The sequence below is a fragment of the Paraphaeosphaeria sporulosa genome, assembly GCF_001642045.1.
Source record: "Paraphaeosphaeria sporulosa strain AP3s5-JAC2a unplaced genomic scaffold CC84scaffold_7, whole genome shotgun sequence".
In the NCBI taxonomy this organism is placed as follows: domain Eukaryota; kingdom Fungi; phylum Ascomycota; class Dothideomycetes; order Pleosporales; family Didymosphaeriaceae; genus Paraphaeosphaeria; species Paraphaeosphaeria sporulosa.
This window is the reverse complement of record NW_017253366.1, coordinates 675,312-690,986: the sequence shown is the minus strand read 5'-3', so window position 1 is coordinate 690,986 and position 15,675 is coordinate 675,312. Positions and strand designations below refer to the sequence as shown.

General features: G+C 52.2%; 7 protein-coding genes across 7 annotated transcripts; 3 read left to right on the top strand and 4 right to left on the bottom strand.

Annotated features, from left to right (window-relative positions):
- Nucleotides 1-3,191: 3,191 nt before the first annotated feature.
- CC84DRAFT_1218932 (uncharacterized protein) lies at nucleotides 3,192-4,754 on the bottom strand (the record flags this gene model as incomplete). The annotated part of the gene is made up of 2 exons (XM_018183042.1): nucleotides 3,192-4,107; nucleotides 4,408-4,754. The coding sequence occupies 2 exons, from the start codon at nucleotides 4,752-4,754 to the stop codon at nucleotides 3,192-3,194; spliced, it is 1,263 nt and encodes a 420-aa protein (XP_018033997.1).
- A 1,072-nt stretch (nucleotides 4,755-5,826) lies between these two features.
- On the bottom strand, nucleotides 5,827-6,407 carry CC84DRAFT_1177611 (uncharacterized protein; the record flags this gene model as incomplete). The annotated part of the gene is made up of 3 exons (XM_018180293.1): nucleotides 5,827-6,090; nucleotides 6,148-6,194; nucleotides 6,341-6,407. The coding sequence occupies 3 exons, from the start codon at nucleotides 6,405-6,407 to the stop codon at nucleotides 5,827-5,829; spliced, it is 378 nt and encodes a 125-aa protein (XP_018033996.1).
- Nucleotides 6,408-7,291: 884 nt separating this feature from the next.
- CC84DRAFT_1206959 (alginate lyase 2) lies at nucleotides 7,292-8,137 on the top strand (the record flags this gene model as incomplete). The annotated part of the gene is made up of 1 exon (XM_018182070.1): nucleotides 7,292-8,137. The coding sequence occupies one exon, from the start codon at nucleotides 7,292-7,294 to the stop codon at nucleotides 8,102-8,104; it is 813 nt and encodes a 270-aa protein (XP_018033995.1). The 3' UTR covers nucleotides 8,105-8,137.
- Nucleotides 8,138-8,276: 139 nt separating this feature from the next.
- Nucleotides 8,277-11,053, bottom strand: CC84DRAFT_1123023 (uncharacterized protein). Its single transcript, XM_018175646.1, has 3 exons — nucleotides 10,771-11,053; nucleotides 9,097-10,713; nucleotides 8,277-9,046 (listed from the first exon to the last, which is right to left on the bottom strand). Exons 2-3 carry the CDS (start codon nucleotides 10,647-10,649, stop codon nucleotides 8,641-8,643), a joined length of 1,959 nt encoding a protein of 652 aa, XP_018033994.1. The 5' UTR covers nucleotides 10,650-10,713; nucleotides 10,771-11,053; the 3' UTR covers nucleotides 8,277-8,640.
- Nucleotides 11,054-11,233: 180 nt separating this feature from the next.
- CC84DRAFT_1149190 (ubiquitin-domain-containing protein) lies at nucleotides 11,234-12,375 on the top strand. The gene is made up of 3 exons (XM_018176662.1): nucleotides 11,234-11,267; nucleotides 11,388-11,487; nucleotides 11,540-12,375. Exons 2-3 carry the CDS (start codon nucleotides 11,394-11,396, stop codon nucleotides 11,911-11,913), a joined length of 468 nt encoding a protein of 155 aa, XP_018033993.1. The 5' UTR covers nucleotides 11,234-11,267; nucleotides 11,388-11,393; the 3' UTR covers nucleotides 11,914-12,375.
- Nucleotides 12,339-13,884, bottom strand: CC84DRAFT_1094955 (DNA primase small subunit; the record flags this gene model as incomplete). The annotated part of the gene is made up of 2 exons (XM_018174589.1): nucleotides 12,339-13,621; nucleotides 13,698-13,884. The coding sequence occupies 2 exons, from the start codon at nucleotides 13,882-13,884 to the stop codon at nucleotides 12,339-12,341; spliced, it is 1,470 nt and encodes a 489-aa protein (XP_018033992.1).
- A 180-nt stretch (nucleotides 13,885-14,064) lies between these two features.
- On the top strand, nucleotides 14,065-15,566 carry CC84DRAFT_1165843 (DUF1917-domain-containing protein). Its single transcript, XM_018178809.1, has 4 exons — nucleotides 14,065-14,203; nucleotides 14,402-14,880; nucleotides 14,930-15,133; nucleotides 15,189-15,566. The coding sequence occupies exons 1-4, from the start codon at nucleotides 14,143-14,145 to the stop codon at nucleotides 15,387-15,389; spliced, it is 945 nt and encodes a 314-aa protein (XP_018033991.1). The 5' UTR covers nucleotides 14,065-14,142; the 3' UTR covers nucleotides 15,390-15,566.
- The last annotated feature ends 109 nt before the right edge of the window (nucleotides 15,567-15,675 follow it).

Genomic DNA, 15,675 nt, shown 5'->3' with positions numbered 1-15,675 from the left:
TTAGACTGAGGATTCGACGTCTAGGCAGATTAGAGGGTTGAGGAATGCTGGCGGCACAGTCCGCGGTCGGACGATAATACTGCCTTTTCGTCCCTGGGCTTTGCGGGATAATATCTCCCCGAGTGGGTTTCGCCAAGCTGGATACTATGTATCACGGCGTAGGTAGCAGCATTCGATGTGCATTGGCGGTAATAGGACCACAAGAGGACGAATATTAATCTAATGGAGAGTGATTATGTCAGGTTACGTGACAATACTGGGGCCAAAATATAGGTTCATCCACGGCTATACGGCTGTGCGCATGTGCTTTTGCGGCGTGAACATGCGGGGCGTAACACGGGTTAATACGGTTACTGTTGGTTGGCCCTAGCTGCAATAAAGCATCTAAAGGTAAAGTGCACTTTCGTACAAGGGGGTGAGAAACAAAGTCAGGTATTTCATTATGTCTGTCTTGTACGAAGGATGCCAGAGTGGCATGTTTTAATCCCCTGAGCCTTGGCATCCCTTGCTGCCACCGGCGGCTGGCTAGTGTACCAGTCAGCCGCTGTGGTGTCGTACAAAGGTGCGGTACACTGGCCTAGCCAGACGAACCGCATGGTATCGTACGAAGGGTACAGACAGTTACTATTTTGGGTCTGGACCGACATTCAATGACAAGGCGATGACGACTGGATTACTGGCATGCAACGCTACCTCAATTCGGTTAGTCGATGAGGGATTTGGGGGAATCGCGGAATTGGTGTATTCGAGGTGTGAGTTCACGGGCATTTGGAGGTACAGAATGGTTATGCGGGTATACATTCACCATCTGATGAAATTGTATGGCATAGGGCTGATGTTCCTGGCTTACCACAAGCGACATGTTACTAGGATCGGGGATCAAAAGTTTTTTGCGCTGTCCCAGGATCGACATCCATGGTATTCACGCTGCGGTGATGAGAGTACCTGCAGGTATCGATCGCCAAGCGGGTCCTAATCTGGAGAGATTAGATAGGCTGTGCAGGGCGTCATAGCATCTGACCTCGACACTAGGCCGCGATTTTGGGCGAGAAGAAATTGATTCTATAGGAAAGGCTGAGTGAGGTTTAGTTGGAGAACCCTGGCTGGAGAGTTGCTCAAGCGTTTACCTTCAAATAGACGGGCTCGTACGCAGATAAAGTTTGTAAGCACTTAGCGTGCTCCCTGCTGACCCGAATACCACTAAGTATTGCACTTGGTGGTACGACAACGATGGTTCCGTACCGTGCAGTGGGATGCCTGCTGCTTGGGCAATAACCTTGGCTGACTTCAGAAGATGGGCAAGTCTTTCCTGTGGGGTCGGTCGTCTTGATGTTCAATTTCTAACAAATATTCAGAACCCCACCATCACCGCTGAATGTGGTGGATTTGAGACTGGAAAATCCTACTGCGTGGAGGCATTCAACGAGCCTGCGCCCGAGACATCTTCGGCGATAATCTCTTATTCTGCCACTGCTAGTCCTACCTCGACTGCTGGCGCACCTGGACCAACACAGCCTGGCCAAATTAATACTTGCAATCGATGGGACTTGGTGCAAGAAGGCAACGACTGTGGAACTTTCATCCAGAAATACCCGGGTTTGACGCTAAAGGACCTTGTGGCGTGGAACCCCGATATTGGCGCTTAGTGCCAGAATCTGTGGCTCGATAGTTATGTAAGTCTGGTTTAAAGCGTTTCTTATACTTGTCTAAGACTCACAGGTTTGTACCGGTGTTCCCGGCTGGACTCCAGTCACTACCAGCACAAACGCCGCTACACCCACTGCTACCAACGGTATCATGACACCGACACCTATACAGTCGGGCATGGTTGGCGATTGTGATGCCTTCCACCTTGTCAAGTCAGGTGATGGTTGCGCAGCGATCGCGTCCTAGTATGGTATCAGTGTAGCGCAGTTCTACAAATGGAACCCTAAGATCGGCTCGAACTGCGCAGACCTTTGGCTCGATGCGTATGTCTGTGTTTCCATCATTGGGGAGGATCCTACACCCTCGTCTACAGTTCCCGTTACAACATTGACAAAGCCCACCAACGGTATCACCACGCCAACACCTGTTCAGAGCGGCATCGCGAGCAACTGCGACGCCTTTCACAAAGTAGTCGATGGGGACGGTTGCGCAGCTATTGCCTCCAAGTATGGAATCAGCTTATCGCAATTCTACTCCTGGAATCCTGCTGTGGGAACCAGCTGTGGGACCTTGGCACGTGACACACAAACGGGATCAAAAGACCCGACCTCATCTCTGGATGATAAAAGGGGCACAACAAGCAACCAAGAGAACCTGATAAGATACTTCTTGAATCCATCAGCAATACCATAAAATCTAACACATTTTATGGTACTGTTAGAACCCAATGCGGGCAACCAGTATATAACGGTCCAAAATTGAAACTGGGTTATGAATAGCTAGCACCAAAATAACTCCCTTGATAGCAATTTCTCTAAATGGGTTTCGACGGCCCCAAATAGGACCCTCCTAATAATAGGCAGCTTAGTCACATCTCTGGTGACTGATTTTCCTGAAATCACACTCTCCCGACTGGAAAAACACCACAATAGCGAGAATCTCAATTCCTGGAATTAACGTAAATTCTAGCTGCAAACACCTGCCCTGAACGCCGATTAGTACCGATGTCGCAGTACCTCTTTCTTCCATCTAGAGGTGCTCGCATATAAGAAAATGCTGCTTGTCCAATGCGACTTCAACATAGCCTGCGTTTGGAATGTTGCCTTCCTTCATATGAGCTAGGTGTCTCTGAAGGTGATTGCTGAGCTCCGTGGGCGACTGAAATGCCTGGATGCGCTGCTCGCCTGGGCACATGAGATATATAGTAGGCCTCGTCTCGAAAGATACTGCGCCTTTGGTGGCTACCAGAGCTACCTCCGCAGCATCTGACTGGAGGGCTTCGCGCTCACCTGGCTGCGCTATGCGAATGCTCGGCCTCTTAGGTCGGAGAGAGCGCATTCCGCATCCTCGAATCAATGGTGATCCACAGTTTCGCCCGTGCAATTCTCGGCAGCCCTGTCTTCAATACAAGCACTTAATGACGTGCAGAAGCCTTTCAATGTTTCTTCGTAATTTAAAGAATGAATTGCTAACCGGTTCTTTGCTGGGAAGATCACCGAGGAGCAGTCTTGGAACCCCTCTTTGACAGCGTTACCAGCCTGCACCTACGCGCGATTCCTAACCGAGGTCCTCAATCTTTTGCCCGTGATCACATGCTGTGAGCTGATGTTGCTGCTTATCTCCTCACGTCTCTGTGCATTATTCGCGGTTCGGTTGAGCTCGCGACCCTCTGGTACGAGAGCGTACCCTCTACCCCAGTAAAGCTTGGCTGCGTGGCTTAGGTCTCCAGGATCTATCGTCAAGGCTGAAGTCAGGCTACCACCTATCTCCGTCTCTTCCTCGGCTGGGTATTGAATGAGTGCGGCTGGTTGGAGTTGCCCGACGTCCTCATCGTCAGGGACGTGGGTAGGTGAAAGGCTCTCGGAACTCATCCCTCGTGGATAGCTGTCTCCGAGATCAATCATCGCGAGCGCCGAGGTCGTGATTGCTTCTGATGGTGGATTCTCGAGGATTTCCGTGCCCTCTTGCCCTTGCGGGTGGAAGCGGTCTGCGGCCATTGGCTCATGCAGTTCAGCGTCCAACAATCCAGTATAGGACAGACCATGATCCTCTGGCTGTGGATCTGCGGCTGGGATACAGTCACCTTCCAGGTCTTCCAGTTCGGTGCCTGATCCGCTGAGCACAATCGGGCCTGGCTCCGTTTCCCAGGGCCACACGCGTCGCTCGCTGTTGCCAGCCTTAGGATCGTCGAAATGGCTGCTCTTTACCTTCTTCGAGCCTTGTCTTAAGTGGTCTGGTAGTAGGCGAGGATTGATGTTCCGGATGTTTTCCATTTCTACTAAAGAGGCTGGGGTTTGGGTGCTCGACATGGAATTGGTGGCCGTCGCTGGTGTAGTGCAGGTCGTATCTGATGCGGCTTCGGTATCCTCTGGCCGATCGCCGCCAGCACCATCGACTGTAGGGTCGGCGTCGGCGTCGTCCCTCGTACGCTTGCGCTTGCCTCCATTGCTTCCTTGGCGACTACAGGCATTAGGAGGTGAACATGGTCGGCTGGGCAGAGGCTGTAGCCCTTCCATCTCTGTGTGGTCTGATTAGACGTGATTCTTCCAATCATCAAAACCGCTGATAGAAGCGTCGCCATTTCCTTAACGGAGGCATTCGGGGCATGAGAACGACTGCGCGAAGTTCTTTCCGTTCTGGTTATAGATCTAACGTGTGTGTCTCCAAAGGCCCCCTTCGCCTAGGAAAAAGCGCTGGCAGAGCAAACAGCGCTCAGAACCCTCCACTGAACGAGGGATCGACGGAAGGTTTGGCGCGGACATTTTGCCGTGGGATGCCTCGGCGTGACGGTTCCAAGCTGGAGGGCCCGCGGTAATCGTGACGTGCCCCCTTCCTAGGCGGAGACATTTGGGGCATGAGAAAGGCCGATCGAACGTCCCATCCTTGACGTGGATCTTCTGGTAGTGCTTAGTGAGCTCACTCCGGCCGCGGAAGGCGGAGTCGCAGAGAAGGCACCTGGACTGCTGCGTAGATGTGCGATTGAGGTCGACACTCTCGTAGGCACGCTCTGCCACGTCGCCACTACCTTCGACTGCGATCTTTGGAGTGCCCAGCCCTGGGGGTGGGCGCGACGGCCGACGAGCCAGGTAATTGACTAGCAGCTCCATGTAGTGTTGTGCGCGTTGTTCCACCAAACAGCCTTCCTTAAGCTCCTGGGCGCAGCTTTAAAGGAACTGTGTAATAGTAGATGGCGCGCCGCTACTACGGATTTTTCCTAAGGAAGCCGTAGTGGGTAATCCTTAGGCCCTTAGGCTATCTATGTGTTTGAAATACGCTGCCCTCTTTTCTTGCAATTTTAGATGCAATAGGGCTTCAATGAGATTCTCAATCTGCGCTTTAACTAACCAGATCTCTTTGTTATCCTTATGTTATGCTTTCTTAAGATTGGCGCGAAGGCCTTGCATATTGTGATGCTTCTTAAATTCTCCTAAGTTCTCTGCACTTACGTTCATAGGAGCGCCTACATCCCGGCTTAGAGACATACTACGGAGGCTCTGGAAGAGGTCATTGTTGTGCCTAGCCATAGACCCAAAGGCTAGCTTTATGAGATCCTCGCGGACCCATTTCGTTTGGTAACTTCCCTAGAAGACCTAGGTGGTGTTGGAGAGGATGTAATTGCGTAGGGCATTAGTGAGAACGCCTATAAGGTTCTAGAGTTAGTAGTTGCCTCACATAGTGCGAGCTTTATGGGGTCTTGTTTACTATTAAGTCTTCCGCCGGCGCCCACCCGCATTATGTAGAACTATGGATCCTCGCATAACCCGCTAATGAGGTAAGTCTAATACCATAGATCGTAGAACGTGCCGTTAGAAAGATTAAAAATGGGCTAATTAAGCATCTCCTCCTTCTAGTCCAGCAGCAAGAAGTCTACGCTTTTAAGGGTAGGGCGGGAGAGCAGTGCCTTAATAGACTTAAACCCTACCTTAAAAGCATTGTCTTTAATTGCTCGCGTGGTGATAATGCTGGCAAGATAGATGGTGCTGTATGGGACGAGAGTTATCGAGAAGGATATCCTATACAGTTTGACAAAGGTGAGCAATTGTGGTGGTAAGAGATAGAGGCAATAGGGCAAGAGGAGAAGTAACGCAGTTATACTTACGCAAGAGCTCTAGAGACGCGTAAAGCTAGCTTCAGCTTATTCTTCCTAATGGTGGGGGTGACGACCAGCTTTATCTTTAACTAGTTGTTGGGGTCCCGTACTACGGCTAGGCTGACGTCCCTATACTTAATGCTTGTTATCGTCGCCCGCCTGAAGCCTCTAATAGCAGCTAGGAGGAGGATGCCGTGGAAGGAGACGCGGGTGCTAGGCTGGCAGGGTATATCATCAGCACGCTGACACAGCGTCTTAAGGAGGACGATGACGTCTTCAGCAGTAGCTTCAATCTTCTTAAAAGTGAGAGTGGTTGCGAGTTTGTGCTCCTTTGCAAGGGTATAGAAGATCCACTAAATAGAGAGATTAGCGTTCTTGGGGATTTAGGATAGTCGAAACAGGGTACCTACCTGGCAGATCTCAAAGACAGGACCCTGTCCGCGTTGATTCGTATGATCTATGAACTTGAGTCGCCACAGCTAGTAATTCCCTAGGTCCTCGCGCCTTTTATCTAGGAGAACAGTAGAGTCAGCCTGGGCGATAAGTTCCCTCTAGCATTGAATGACTGTGGAGGCTGTATTCACAGTCCGCCTGTACTCATACTCTTCTGGCCCGAGAACCACAAACTTCTGCACTGAATCTTCGACGTAGGAGACACGGTACATGACATAAGCGGTGTTTACGATACAGGCGGTCAATGCTCGAGGGGGTCGGCACGGAAGAACAGGTAACGCCGACCAGGGCTTGGCGGGCAGCGCAAACGCCCGCCGTGGAGACTTTCCTCACAGCTTTATCATCAGCAACCACGATGCAGCGAATACCGTATTGCTTCATGCATCCCTAGGTAACAATCAATATTACGCGGCTATCCCTTCCACTTCCAAGGTTTTCAGGGGTAATGCATTGCTGACCGTGGAACTTCGTCCGTCTTTCCCGAGGTCCCTTTGCGCCCTGGTCATCGAGCATGTGGTACACAAATATAGCTGATACCACGGCAGAAGCTACAGGACCTTGACTGAATGAGTGCACCGATAAACCACGGACAAGCGTCACTGAAACAAGAGTTCGGGCTGCGCAGCACTCTAGCTGGGTTCAAACAACCTAAGCGAGCATCGGACCGGACATTCCCCATGCTTATTCACCACCGTTGTACGGCTTCAGAGCACGAGGAATATCCGTGTACCATCTAACATAGTTCATGGACTCAATGCATTCGACTGAATCCCCCGGAGAGTTTCTTACTGTTGACGTTTACGGTGATTGATTCTTGAAGCGGTGCTTAGTGGCGAAGCTGCCACTCCGTGTATGGAGCCCCCGAACAAACTGCAAAGTAGGGGATACAGGCTTGTATAAGTAGATCTCAGCTTCGCAATGAGTATCATCCAGCACACATACAGTCTATTCTTTCCTTCTTCCTCGTCTTCTTTTCTCAGGTCGTTTGTCTCTACCCCACTTACATCACTCGCTCATTCTATCACTTCTACACACTTGTTCCAATCCTTTTACTTTCAAAACATATCTTTTCATATCCTACTCTATTTGAGGAGCTCCACCATGTTCTCCCTCCCAACTGCAACCATCCTCTTCACCCTCGGCCTCACGCTCGCCGCTCCCGCCCCCATAACCCCAAACCCCCTCTACACTCGTAGCCTCAACCCCTCCTGCGCCCCCGGCGGCAACTTCGACCTCTCCAAGTTCAATCTCCAGCTCCCCACCGGCTCAGCGTTCCACCCCGACCAGATCACAGGCAGCAAGCTCGCGGGCTGCTCCGGCTACAAGTCCAACGTCTTCTACACGAACAAGTCCGACGGCGCGCTCGTCCTGAAAGTCTGCGGCTCATCCGACACCTGCGGCTGCGTGACCACCAAGAACAGCAAGCACTGCCGCACCGAGCTGCGCGAGAAAGACCCCACCTCATGGTCCCCCAAGGCCGCGGTCAACCGCCTACGCGCCAGCCTCAAGGTCGTCAAGGCGGACGACTCCGCGCACGGCACCGTCGTCGGCCAGATCCACGTCGACGATGCTGTGTCCAAGAAACCGGTCTGCGAGCTGTTCGTCAACGCCAAGGGCGAGGTGACCATGGGCGTGGAGCAGATCCCCGACGAGAGCAGTCTCAAGTACACCAAGGTGGGTAAGGTGACAATTGGGAAGAAGTTCGAGTATGAGATTCGGTATGAGGGTGGTAAATTGAGTGTGGCGATTGACGGGGGGAAGATGAAGGTGCTGGGGACCGGGAGCTTGAAGAGCCCGAAGAGTTATTTCAAGGCGGGGAATTATAACCAGGGGAATAGCGCGAGCGAGGTGCATTTCTACAGCATTGATGTGCAGCATGGGGGTAAGAAGAAGGGGGCGCACGCGGAGGAGTAGACAGCGGAGGAGTAGACGGCTAGGTTGGCGGGTGAGGGACTTGTATTGTTGTGCTGTATGAGGTGTTCTTCTACTGCTTCTTCTGGGTCTGGATCAGTGGCGATCTTGGAAAGCTCTTTCTGCTTGTTGATCGTTCATTTAGGGTATTGTAGTCTGTAGACCGTTTTATGAAGTCGATGTGATATTCCATTACGGACATTGCCGTCGTTGCACAGCTATCTGCACTATCCACGTTATTCAAACGCTCAAGGGCAAGCAAGAAAAGAAGCAAAAAGCCACATCCCCTCCGTTTGCCTGCTCCTCCAAAACAACGGCTAAAGAGCGTTGGTGGCAAGCAAACCCTATAACACAGTATCAAGAAGATTCATTCTGTCGTGATGCAGCCCATTAAAACGTATCCGTCCAAAGCCATATTCGCCGATTGGCACCCAGCCAGCAGGTGTGCTCCCTGAGATATTAGAACGCCGTTTCGTGTCGCGTTCGTAAAAGCTCAAAAAAGTATCATACAACATTCTCAATAGAGGCGGTTGCCAAATTTACACAGTGAAATCCAAGAAGTCGCACGACCCGTCCAAGGTGCCCATAGCTTGAAGCTCGAGCTCAAACTGGGAATACGAGTTATCGGGTAACTCGAACAGCTCATCTATTTCGTCTTTCGGCTCGGCGGGTGATGTGGGAGGGGTCGTGAACGGATTTGACTGGGTCGATGACTGAGAGGGCGTAGATGCGACTTTCAGAGGACTTGAGTGGATAGGTGCCTTCCCGCTGCTTGCTGATCCGGAAGAATTCGGACGTTGGTTGGCTGGCGACATGGGAGGCGTATGTGTAGGTTGTGAAAAGTGTTGTAGGAGAGCCATTGATGTCGCATCATCAGCATATGAGCTGTTAGACGCGAAGCTGGAGGTAGAGTGCTCGATGTAAGGCTTCGCATCGGATTCATAACTGTTGCAGTCGTTAGTGGATATCCGGGGACTTGGCATGGTATCACGTACGTGTAATGGTCTGAATTCGAGCTCATCTGTTCGTGATAGCTCACCGACTCGTGAAGCATTGTTGACGATGTTTGCGCCCGTAGATCGTTCTCGAACGGTGGCGGAGAAGAACGTGGATCTGACATAGGCGAGCCTCCAGAGACTGAGGAGGACGCAGATGCTAGTGCACGGCGAGTCTTGTTGGCTTTATCAATACGCTCATCCAACTCTGGGCGATGCTTCTTCGGACGGCCGCGCTTCACGTTCTTTCGTACTACGTTCTCGAACCCGCCTACGCACATCCCACGCTGTCGGTGGCGCGTTAGTGCGTCTTGCCTCGCGAAACCGGCACCGCAGGGGCACTTGTAAGGCTTGTTTCCGGTGTGTATCTTTGCATGTCGCTTTAGGTCATGCTGACGGACGAACTTCTTTCCACATCCGTTGCACTTGTATTGCCTGTCGCCGAGGTGTGTCTGGACGTGGGAGCGGATGTTTTCTCGCCGACCGAAGACCTTGCCGCATTCGGGGTAAAGACATGTCCACTTGTTCGTAGTTTGGTCTTGTTCGCTGATGTAGCGCTGCACTTCCTCTGGAGAAATGCCGGTGTATTCTAGGCTGGCGTCGATTTCTAGCTCAGGCAAAAGCGCGGACTGCGACAAAGCGGTAGAAGGTATTCCGTTCATGGACATTGATGCGCTAGAGGGAGAGAACATGGGAGCTTGTGAAAATGCGGAGCTATGCGGTGTAAGCTCCGCCATCTGTTCCTGCGTAGGAAACTCGGGAATGTTCTCCAGGAACGCTTGCATCGATTTTTGGTTTGGAGAGGAGATAGGTGATGGAGAGAGCGCATCGGACGTGTAATACGACGAGGATTCGTAGCCCATGTCGTAGTCGAGGTTCTCGAAATTGAAGGCCATCGCATTTGAGCTCGGTGAGAATTTGATGTCTGCGAGATCTGAGAAGCTCGGTGCCAATGCAGCTGGCTGAAGTTGCTCTTGTGGCGCGATTTGGGCCGGCTTCTGTGGTGTCGCATTCGGTGTGGGGAGAGTGATGAAGAGGTTAGCATTGGGACCGTACACTGCTAGTACGTCTTCTTGTAGATCTTTGATCCTCTGATCTACAATTGCTTTGGTGGGCGAGTTGGGAGCTCGCGAAGGAGAGTGAGAAGGCCGCGGGGGAGACTGCGGCCGGAGCGTCCGATGAGGAGTCCGGGGTGATGGAAGAGACTGTACTGGGGATCGCAAAAAGGGTTGCTGGGGGCCCGGCTGGTGCTGGCTGTGCGAATGCGCTACTTGCATAGTATGCTGTGGTTGTTGTCCTAGGTTAGTATTGCTTACCGTTCCATCCGGTGTCGCGTATTCCGGAATGGTAGCAGCAGTCCCAGGCCTCGTCATTGCCTCGAGGTTAAGGCCCCGGAGGTCAAGACTCATGCCTGTCCGCTGCGTTCGTCGTTGCTGTATGTTAGTCGGTAGTTGGTGCAGTCGGGGCGCCTCGAACGCCGCCGGTGTTGAGTTTTGTCGGCGGTGGAGCGTTCGTCGGCGCTGGATGCCCGATGGTGCATTTGTGGACAGCATATTGTATGCTCGTCGAGTCCGGGTGTTGTTGTCCGAGGAAATGATAGTCCTGATGGGTCCGAATCTGATGTCTACTGTCAGCAACGAAGTCCAATGCTGCGCGCAGAAGAATAATGCATACCTCACGCAGTGCAAGCGGCGCTCCGCCGGGCGGTTTAGGTCCTTAAGGTCTCCTCAGTACAGTCGCAGTCTCCTAGCAGCCTGCTCAAGTAAGTATGTGGCCGAAGCCTGTCAAAAGCGTGCGTGTAACGTCAGAAAATGCGCGGTCTAGCTCTGCAGACCCAATGCGATAGAAGTGGGTTTGATAAAAGTAGATGTGGATTGGGGTGGGTGAAGAAGGATGCTCCGCAGATGACGATCTTGAAGTCCGTATCTGGATGGAAATCAACACAGGCGCCCGCTCCGTTACCCAGCAACGCTCGCCCGCGCGACGGGCGGGCGCTAGCCAGCATGTAACAAGGCAGCTCACGTCATCTGGCCTAATCCGGAAAGGCGCGGCCAAGACCGGTGACCGGCAAAACCTATCGCCGTGCACACTTTTGCCGCCCACATTTAATTTCGCTCCCCACCATCAAACTTTCTGTACTGACGACTGAGGAAGACAACCAGATTGTCTAGGTACGCACGCCCATATCAGCAGCGCGTCTGATGCACCGGGAAGCGCGCAGTTCTTGAATGAATCTGCGCGTTTTGCCATCTGCGCCGCGTTCTGTCTCGAGCTCAGCTAACATCCCCCAGGCCGCCATGCAGATCTTCGTCAAGACCCTCACGGGTAAGACTATCACCCTTGAGGTGGAGTCTTCGGACACCATCGACAATGTGAAGTCCAAGATTCAGGGTATGTTGCACGCCGCTGTGCAGAACCGGAGGCACCCGCTAACGCCGCCCAGACAAGGAGGGAATTCCCCCGGACCAGCAGCGTCTCATCTTCGCCGGAAAGCAGCTCGAGGATGGCCGCACCCTCTCCGACTACAACATCCAGAAGGAGTCGACACTCCACTTGGTCCTCCGCCTGCGTGGTGGTATGGCCAAGAAGAGGAAGAAGAAGGTGTACACCACCCCCAAGAAGATCAAGCACAAGCGCAAGAAGACCAAGCTCGCTGTCCTCAAGTACTACAAGGTCGATGGCGACGGCAAGATCGAGCGTCTCCGCCGCGAGTGCCCGCAGCCCGAGTGCGGTGCTGGTGTCTTCATGGCTGCCATGCACAACCGCCAGTACTGCGGCCGTTGCCACCTCACCTACGTCTTCGACGAGTCCAAGTAAACGAATTCGGGGTGCGATACGAGATATGAGATGATCGGACGACAGCTACGAACGACAAGTTGAACCGCATAGGTTCTTCACATGCCGGACATGGAATCACCAATCAAATCTGTCTTGGGACTTCACAAATGCTGCTTCTTTGTATCCGTCGTGATGTGTGCTGGCTGTGAATCGTGACTCGAATGCATTGCACCTTCTGGCACGCCAATCTTTCGCCATTATACGGTAGAATTGCCACGGCTTGTGCCAAGTTACAAGCTTCATGTTACCCAATAGGACGGTTACTAAGTACTTGAGTATGCATGTCCTCAACGGGCAAGGCTAGGCGGGAAGAACAACAATAGCTAGGGCTTGTAGATTAGAATAATTGCGTTGCATATCGGACATATCACATTACAAGGCCACAGGGGCGAGGGTATACACAACTAGAACTCCATGGCTTCGCCATGCTCATCTCGCTCCCTCTTGACCCCGCCCTTCTCGCTCTCCTTCTCTTCCTTCAGCAGCCCCGCAACGAACCCTCTGAAGTAATCAATGTACGGCTTCAAGCTGGTTTTCTCCCAGTCCTGTATCTTCTTTTCGACATCTTCTTCTTTCCACTCATCAATCTCAACCAGCAGCTCCGTGACCTTGGGCACACTAAGCGGGTCGAACTCCTCTGCTTTCCTCGGGTCAATCGGCACGCATATCCGCCCTGTGGCAGGATGGACAACGAATGGTGATTTGAGCAAATGGTTGAGCTTCTTGCCGACGTCGGCGTCGAGCCGTGGATAGGTGTACTCCAGAACAATGTCTTGTTTCGCTTCCAGCAGCTCCTTGGAAGACTTGGAGAGCGCGCCAGACTTTGCAACGCTGTCGATGTCGGCCCACTTCGACGCGCTAGGTCGCCCTGGTGAGGAATCCCATTTCTTCTGCAACGCCTCGCGAAGCTTGGTGTCCGGAATCAGGTTCAGCAAGTGCGCGGCGTTTTCGCCTGCCCAAGGATCCTGCTCAGCAAGGATCGTGGTTTGGAAATATTCTGGTAGGATTTTGAGACTCCGTTCCAGATGCGGATGCAGTGGACGCCAGACATTGACCTTCTTTCCGCCCTGGTCGCCTCCCTTGAGCACCTCCAGATAGCCATATACTGCACGTCGCTTAGAATCGTCCATCTCTCGCGCACGCTTGTCGCACACCCACGCGTGGGCTCCTCTTCGACCAGAATACACCCACAGAACGTGTTTAAACCCAAAGTCGTCGCGCAGCGCTACATCTACCACTTTGATAGACATTGTAATGAATGTCCAGCACTTTTGACATATGTTTGCGCCCGTGCAGCATGTTCGGATATCGTCGTAGGCATCCATATCGATATCAAACACAAGTTCTCGTGATATTGGGCGGAACGCACTAGCCTTTCGCAGTGTTTTCCGGTCGCGAGGGTTCGTCGAGTACACAGGACCGATGTCGATACGTGGCGGGGTGTCTGCAATGCATCGCTTGCGAAACGTATCAGCGGTAGGGAACGACTGGTATCGCTGCAGGACGTCGTTGGGCAGCGTGAAAGCGAATTCGCGGTGTGCAAAGTCGGTGGAGGGAACGGCAGAGTGGTTCAGCCACTGGAAAAGGTACCGGAACGGGAAGAGGCGCTGGTAGAAGGCTCGCATGACATCTGGGTCTGAGTATTGTGACTTGTCTGAGATTTTGCTGCAAGCTGTTAGTAAGTGATCTTCGTGAGTAGGAATCATCGGCGTACAAAGTCTGGGCAGGCTGCGAGGCTTCCTCTTCCGACTTGACTGGAGCACTCGAAGCAAACTCTCCATCCGAATCGTCATCGTCGTCAAAAAGCTCTTCTAGGTTTACCTTCGCTTTATCTTCCGCTTCCCCGGAACTCGGTGCATCGGCCATTGCAATGTCTTGTGCGTTCTGTTCGGCCTTAATGGCGGGCTGTTCCTCGGCGGCCGTCGATTCTGGTGTGACCGAGTGAGGCATCGTGACTGCTTTTTGAGGGTATCGGCAATTACGTGTGAGTTGTATCGCGACCAGTGGTCAGTACAGCGAAGTCGAGGGGTCGCGGCCGAAACGCGTCGAGCGAGCGCGTAAATGGGGTGGCGCGTGCGCTCGTGGGTTTAGCGTGTACTGATGTGCTTCCCGTGTAACACTCAATCGTCATATCGCCAAGGCATGATTTCGACCATCGTCACAACCTTTGTGCTTGTGGGATGAGACAGAGCCTCTCCCATTTCGAAGATGGAACAGGAGGAGATGGTTTCTGGCGATGGCTGGATTTCGGACGATTCAAGTTTCTACGGTACGTAATCAGCTGCCTCTGCGTGTATGTGAACATCAGATATACACTATTGAAGCGATCTTTCGCGTAATCTGTGCTAAGCCAGCACGTACTGGCAACCTACTGTGAAATGCCCTGATAGCTAGCATAGCCATAGACCTCTATGCGTCTATGCACAGCCGCCTGTAAGTCTAGCAGCTCACGCTGACATTCTTTTAGGCGATGAGCATGAACAGGATCGGCTTGAGATACGCTGCGAAGAGTTCCTGCCTGTCAAGTCATGGTCCACACGCAAGACAGACCTAAATGCTGTGGTCTTTGAACATAGAGATATACCTCCACCTCCACTCAGCAATCCCGGCGAAGGCCAATCAGGATGCTGGCAGCTGGGTGAGACGGTGGAAGGCTTTGCGAAACGCATTCCTCCTGTCTCGACTTCCGCTTACGATTATGAGTGGATTTGGGTGCATAATCCTTACCCACAGGTCCAAGACAAATCCAAAGTTCCCGACATCAACAATTTCACCATTCGTGGACGAGAGCTTCTCGCGCGTAGTCTCCAGACGCGCAAGGACATTGAATCGGACGTACAGAAGAAGAACAAGAGCCTGGTCACTCGGCGCTTGAATGAAGAAAGCAGGCTCCTTCAACAGCGTATCACCGATTTGGCCACGGAGACCAATGTGGTACTCGGCAAAGTGAGCTTATGAACTCGAATTTCACGCGTTCCATTCTAACCAGCAGTAGTGGATGTTGTTCCCCTCAGTTGAGGATCTCACACGTATCTGGCGACTTGTGATTGATGGCGTCATTAGTAATCGCTTGGGACCTTCTGCGAAGGTAGCTCCGGATGAGGGTAAACCAGGAGAGCGACTGATCTGCATCTACACCAAAGATTTCAAGGACAAAAACGATGTTTTGCGCGTGTTAAGAGAGCTAGTCTCCATTGGCGTAAGTGAATTTCAATCTGCCTTTGGTACATGGAGCTAATACTAACTGGATTCAGGTGGTCAACCCCAAGCTCAAGCCAATCTACTACAAGGCCGATGCATATACCTATCTGAACATCTACAAAGCATCAGCAGGTGACTACGGCCTCCAAGCCAGCACCTACTCGAGCCAGAAGCTGCTGGCGGATGAAAAACTACAACATGCTGCTTTGACTCCTCGAACGCAATCGAGCCTTAATCGATTCACCAGATCGTGACACGACGATTGATGGGCTTACGGGCAAGTTGCCTATTGATCGTACATCTTGAGCAGAACCACAACAGTCCACAAAGAGGCATTAACCGTGCCCGATATGTATCGATCTATCTCCAAAATTTACTCCCAGCTGTCTCTATTGTACGGGGATCGCGAAGCTACTTCAATTTATTGCAACATAATGATACTTTCTACTCTGAACCGACGCCGCCTTCACTTTGCAAAGCGGCTCTTGATCACCATGTGCACAGTTGGTGCCGCCCAACAGTTTCAAACGGGCGCAACGT

Coding starts and splice junctions, on each gene's coding strand:
- CC84DRAFT_1123023 (XM_018175646.1), bottom strand. CDS start 10,649: ATGCTGTCCACAAATGCACCATCGGGCATCCAGCGCCGACGAACGCTC. Junction 9,047..9,096: donor TCGAATTCAGACCATTACAC/GTACGTGATACC, acceptor CGACTGCAACAG/TTATGAATCCGATGCGAAGC.
- CC84DRAFT_1149190 (XM_018176662.1), top strand. CDS start 11,394: ATGCAGATCTTCGTCAAGACCCTCACGGGTAAGACTATCACCCTTGAG. Junction 11,488..11,539: donor TGTGAAGTCCAAGATTCAGG/GTATGTTGCACG, acceptor AACGCCGCCCAG/ACAAGGAGGGAATTCCCCCG.
- CC84DRAFT_1165843 (XM_018178809.1), top strand. CDS start 14,143: ATGGAACAGGAGGAGATGGTTTCTGGCGATGGCTGGATTTCGGACGAT. Junction 14,204..14,401: donor GGACGATTCAAGTTTCTACG/GTACGTAATCAG, acceptor ACATTCTTTTAG/GCGATGAGCATGAACAGGAT. Junction 15,134..15,188: donor GAGAGCTAGTCTCCATTGGC/GTAAGTGAATTT, acceptor AACTGGATTCAG/GTGGTCAACCCCAAGCTCAA.